General features: G+C 36.7%; 1 protein-coding gene across 2 annotated transcripts in view; it reads left to right on the top strand.

The window, feature by feature from the left end:
- Positions 1-3,769, top strand: part of pxna (paxillin a) — a 31,659-nt gene extending 27,890 nt beyond the window's left edge. For both annotated transcript variants that reach the window (XM_014009672.1, XM_014009674.1), the window contains one exon: positions 439-3,769. In XM_014009672.1, coding sequence (XP_013865126.1) covers positions 439-705 — 267 coding nt within the window. In that variant the 3' untranslated portion in view covers positions 706-3,769. The remainder of the gene's footprint in view (positions 1-438) is intronic.
- Positions 3,770-4,382: the final 613 nt, after the last annotated feature.

Below are 4,382 nucleotides of genomic sequence, written 5' to 3'. Positions count from 1 at the left end.
TATGTGGCACTAGTTTATATGTAGTTAATGCTATATCGCCATGTGTATTAGCTCGGGTGCTAAAGCTAACAGGCGAAGATGAGGTTCTCCTTCCATAAAACAGCTCTGTTGTCCTCCATCTGCATTTTCAATTGCAGACGGAGTTATTTCTACCTTCTCTTCTCTGTTAAACATGCTTGTTTTACAATGTTTATCAAAWGTCTAATGTTGCAACTAGTTGGGGTTCCCTTTAAATGATGGTTACTCTCTGAGACTGAWGGTGTGTTATAACACCTTTCAGAGTACAGTTAAAACACACAAGTTCCAATTAAAACAGCTGCACAAGAGAGAAACGAGCATCACGTAAAACAMTTTCAGCCTCATGGTTAACAGAGAATTTAAGTTTACAGTATAATCTGCCACAAAATGACCCAATGTTGTGTATATTATGTTTTCCAGGAGTGCTTCACACCATTCATAAACGGCAGCTTCTTTGACCACGACGGGCAGCCATACTGCGAGGCTCATTACCACGAGCGGCGCGGCTCTCTGTGCTCCGGCTGTCAGAAACCCATCACGGGCCGCTGCATCACAGCCATGGGGAAGAAGTTCCACCCAGAGCACTTTGTGTGCGCTTTCTGCCTCAAGCAGCTCAACAAGGGCACCTTCAAAGAGCAGAACGAAAAGCCCTACTGCCACAGCTGCTTCGTCAAACTCTTCAGCTAGACCCCGTGTCTGCTCCTGTGTGAGTCGAAACGCACACGTTAAGGTGCATCTTTGAGGTTTTAACTGATGTTTTTGATCACATCATGAGTCGAAAAATGTCTTTTTAGCTAATATTTGTCTGTTAGCTATGACCCTGAAAGGACTTCTCTGAATGTCCACACTTTTACACTTATACTAAAGAAGTTTTAAAAAGAGCCCAAAGAGATTTTTTTTTTATTTAGACTCTTATTCCTGTGTGTAACAGGACCGAGAACGCAAGTCGCTACTTTTCCCTTGTATGTGTGTACATAAACAGTTTGAACTTGTAAAGTATTTTTCCCACAATGCAGGGCCAGATCTGATACAAGCTGCTTGATTGCATGGACCATTGAGAGTTACCCCAAGCAGTTTTAAAGTAATATGAGTGTTGAATGCTCAGTGTTTGGCCTATGAGTGCTTAAAAATGTATTTTTCTAGCTTATGAGGTGCCATTTAAGACAAACACTTTTAGTATGTACACGCACAAAGACACATGCCCTTCTTTAACATACTGGTCTGATCTTTTTGAAACATTAAGCAACAGATCTACAGATGATACTTTCTTAAAATGTATTTTATACATTAAGTGTCAGTAAGATACTAGTTTCTCATTTTGTACAGCTTACAGTTCACTTTCACCGTGTTCATCTGTTATTTTTTAACAACTTGAATCAGATACATATAGTACCTTTTTTACTTGCAGAAAGTGAGAACTTTGTTTTAAATTAAAGTGATGATTCAGATCTTTTTTTAAGCGGGGTTCTGTGTAAGACTATTAAAAAGTAACCTGTAGTAAAATTTTAATCGACAGTATTTTGGACTGACAAGCTAATGGCTAGTCTAAGCATTTGTTTATTTTCATTTTRGGATTAACACAAGACAAAAATGCAATGAAATTCTTAGGATGAGAAAAAACATTCAACTCGCGATACAAAAAACTAAAAACAAAACAGGAAATACTAATAGCACTGCAATAGAATATTGTAATACAGTAAAATATAACAGTGCAGGCAGGGTAAATAAAGTACAAGTACAGGATTGCTGCTACTTTCTAAAACATCTCAGATCTTAAAACATTTCATTGTAGTTCATGTTGAAGTTGTTTTATAAACTTTAAATGGTGTTTTCACATTGCACAGCTATTTGCATTGGATTCTATGGTAACTTTGCAAGCTCATTAAATAGAAGCAGCAGCTAGCTGTAGCACTTCAAATGCTGCCTGGGACACTTCTAGCAGAAATATCACATTTCTGACAGAATAACTGTGTGATGTAAACCTGACAAAATGTAAAGTTTTATAAAAAATATGTTATTACATTTTTTAGATTAAAGGACCTATATTTAAAGCAATACTTTGGGCATGTTTTTGTTGAAGGGATAACGTTATAACACAATATAAAGCTCAAAAAAGTTTATTTTATAAAATATTGCCCTTTAAGTCTGCAACCATCTACTTTGGTCTTGAGCCTGCTCAGGTTAGTCATTAGCTTGTCATTTCATCCAAAGCTAAGCTCAATCTCTCCAAACTGTGGTGATTCAAAGAGTTATCTGCATCAGGTAGGATGTTTACTATTRATATCTTTGCAATAGTTGTTTGCAACCTTTCCACAAAATCTCGCTTCCGAAGATTTGAACCACAACTTTCCAACGCAGCAGTGTTTGTGTGTGTGTTATACATTTTTAACGCTAATTTTAAATGTAATGTTTGAAGAATTTACTTACAAATCAAAAGAAATCTTATATAAATAAAACTTGTCAAAATACATATTATATATTATGGTTGAAAATGATTTTAAATGTGGTGCAATTTGTGTGGAAAAACAAGCTAAATCAAAAATTTCTGCTTTATCGTACATTTGTTACAGAGAATAAATTGAGAGGAATTCTATTTTTCAACACGTCTAATGTGTAATTGTTGCCACCTATGTGCATTTGCCACTGTATTAAACTCATCTGTAGGATGTGTTGAAGATTTATCGTGTCTTGTTGTGTTCTGGTCACATTTGATTCAGAGTTTTATCAGCACCAGCTGCCAGTCGCTGTTACAATCAGAAAAAACTAAATGTTCAACTTGGTGACAGAATTGTTTGTTTTTTTTGTTTTGTTTTTCTTGATGAAAAATTTTTTCCTGTTTTTTTTTTTAGTAGATATGCAAAGAGCTGGCTCTGTGAGCATGAAGCCTACTGTAACAATAGTTTACCCAGGTCTCATTCCTTCAAACACACCAACACCAGCTGTGATTCAGGACGTCAGAGGGAAACACCCTGAGCTTTTAAAACCATGAACTGTGATGCTGTCGGTGCAGAGGTCACCGGTTGAAGCTGGATGTTCGTTTTTACTGAAGAATCAGAATATGACCCGAGGTCAGGGCCAGGCCTTAGCAAAGATTTACACAATATATGTATAAATACTCAGCTCTYCTTTTGGCATATATCTCCTGTGTTGTTTTGTTTTTTGTAATCGGGTGGGGGAATAGAACTACAACATTGCCTTTGATTTCTTTTGTATGTAAGATGTCAGTACACAGCAACCACATTCAAGTTTTCATTTCTTCCTGTGCCAAACGTCTCAATGCAATAAGGTCTTACACACTGTGGAAATCACAGCTTTTCCTGTGATCTGACCCTTTTCTGCTCTGAACTCTGAGGAGCTTCACCTGCTGTGGTTCATGTTAGCTGAGCTCTACACTGTAACAGTGAGCTGAGGAGCTGGGTGTTCACTTGTAGCACATTCAGGCGGATGTAGCAGAGGTGAACGTGGTTGTAAAATAATTCACTTGATTTTGCTCATATACATTTATCTCATTGAACTAGTTTATTTTGCATTCAGCTGAGGAAAAAAACAACAGAAACAAAAGTTTTTATTTTCTTTTATTGAAATTCAGTGAAATCATTTGTGGAAATGCATTCATGTGATTGATTACAATTTTGTTTGTTTTTTTTTCCCACAAGCCGTAAACTTTGTGTGGCTCTTTGTGTGGATGTTTGGGTCCTGGTTGGTAAACTTCTACAAAATAAAAGTCTTGATTTTTGGCATTGTTTCATCATTTCTGGGTGCTTATTTTCATACAAACCTCAGACATGCCATCACTGCAGTAAATGTTTTGGCATGTAGTTTAAAAAAAAAAAACTTTCAGTTTAGAAAAAATATGAAATGCATTATCACCAAGTGGAGAACATTAAACAGACATTTGTAGGTTTAAAATAAAGTCATCAAAAGCATTTTTTTTATCAATAACAGCAGAACCCAGTTTATGGGAGATTGTGTACTGTTGAGACCAGTGTCTGCGCACGGGATGTCTGCTTTTAAGTCCCGCCTACCAATCTGCACTAAATTATGACAAACTTTCTTTTAAGCATAAAATAACTACATCAAAATGTGTTAGAAAAATTAATATTTGAATATACGGCAAAGTAGGAAGTGCAAAAAGATACAAAACCTGGAAAATAAAATGATCTGAGGACAATGTAACATGCGTTCACACGGAGGAGGCGGGGCTTAAAGCTTGTACTGGAATCACCTGACAGGGAAGTTGATCTCACTCTTGGCTTTATCTTTTGGTTTCCAGTCAAAAGTCTAAATCAGCTGTGTCCAATCCTGGTCTTCGAGGGCCACTATTCTGAATGTTTTAGAGGTTTCTCTGCTCCAACACACCTGAT

This window comes from Austrofundulus limnaeus, unplaced genomic scaffold, assembly GCF_001266775.1.
Source record: "Austrofundulus limnaeus strain Quisiro unplaced genomic scaffold, Austrofundulus_limnaeus-1.0 Scaffold60, whole genome shotgun sequence".
Classification (NCBI taxonomy): Eukaryota; Metazoa; Chordata; class Actinopteri; order Cyprinodontiformes; family Rivulidae; genus Austrofundulus; species Austrofundulus limnaeus.
This window is presented reverse-complemented; position numbering and strand designations above follow the sequence as displayed.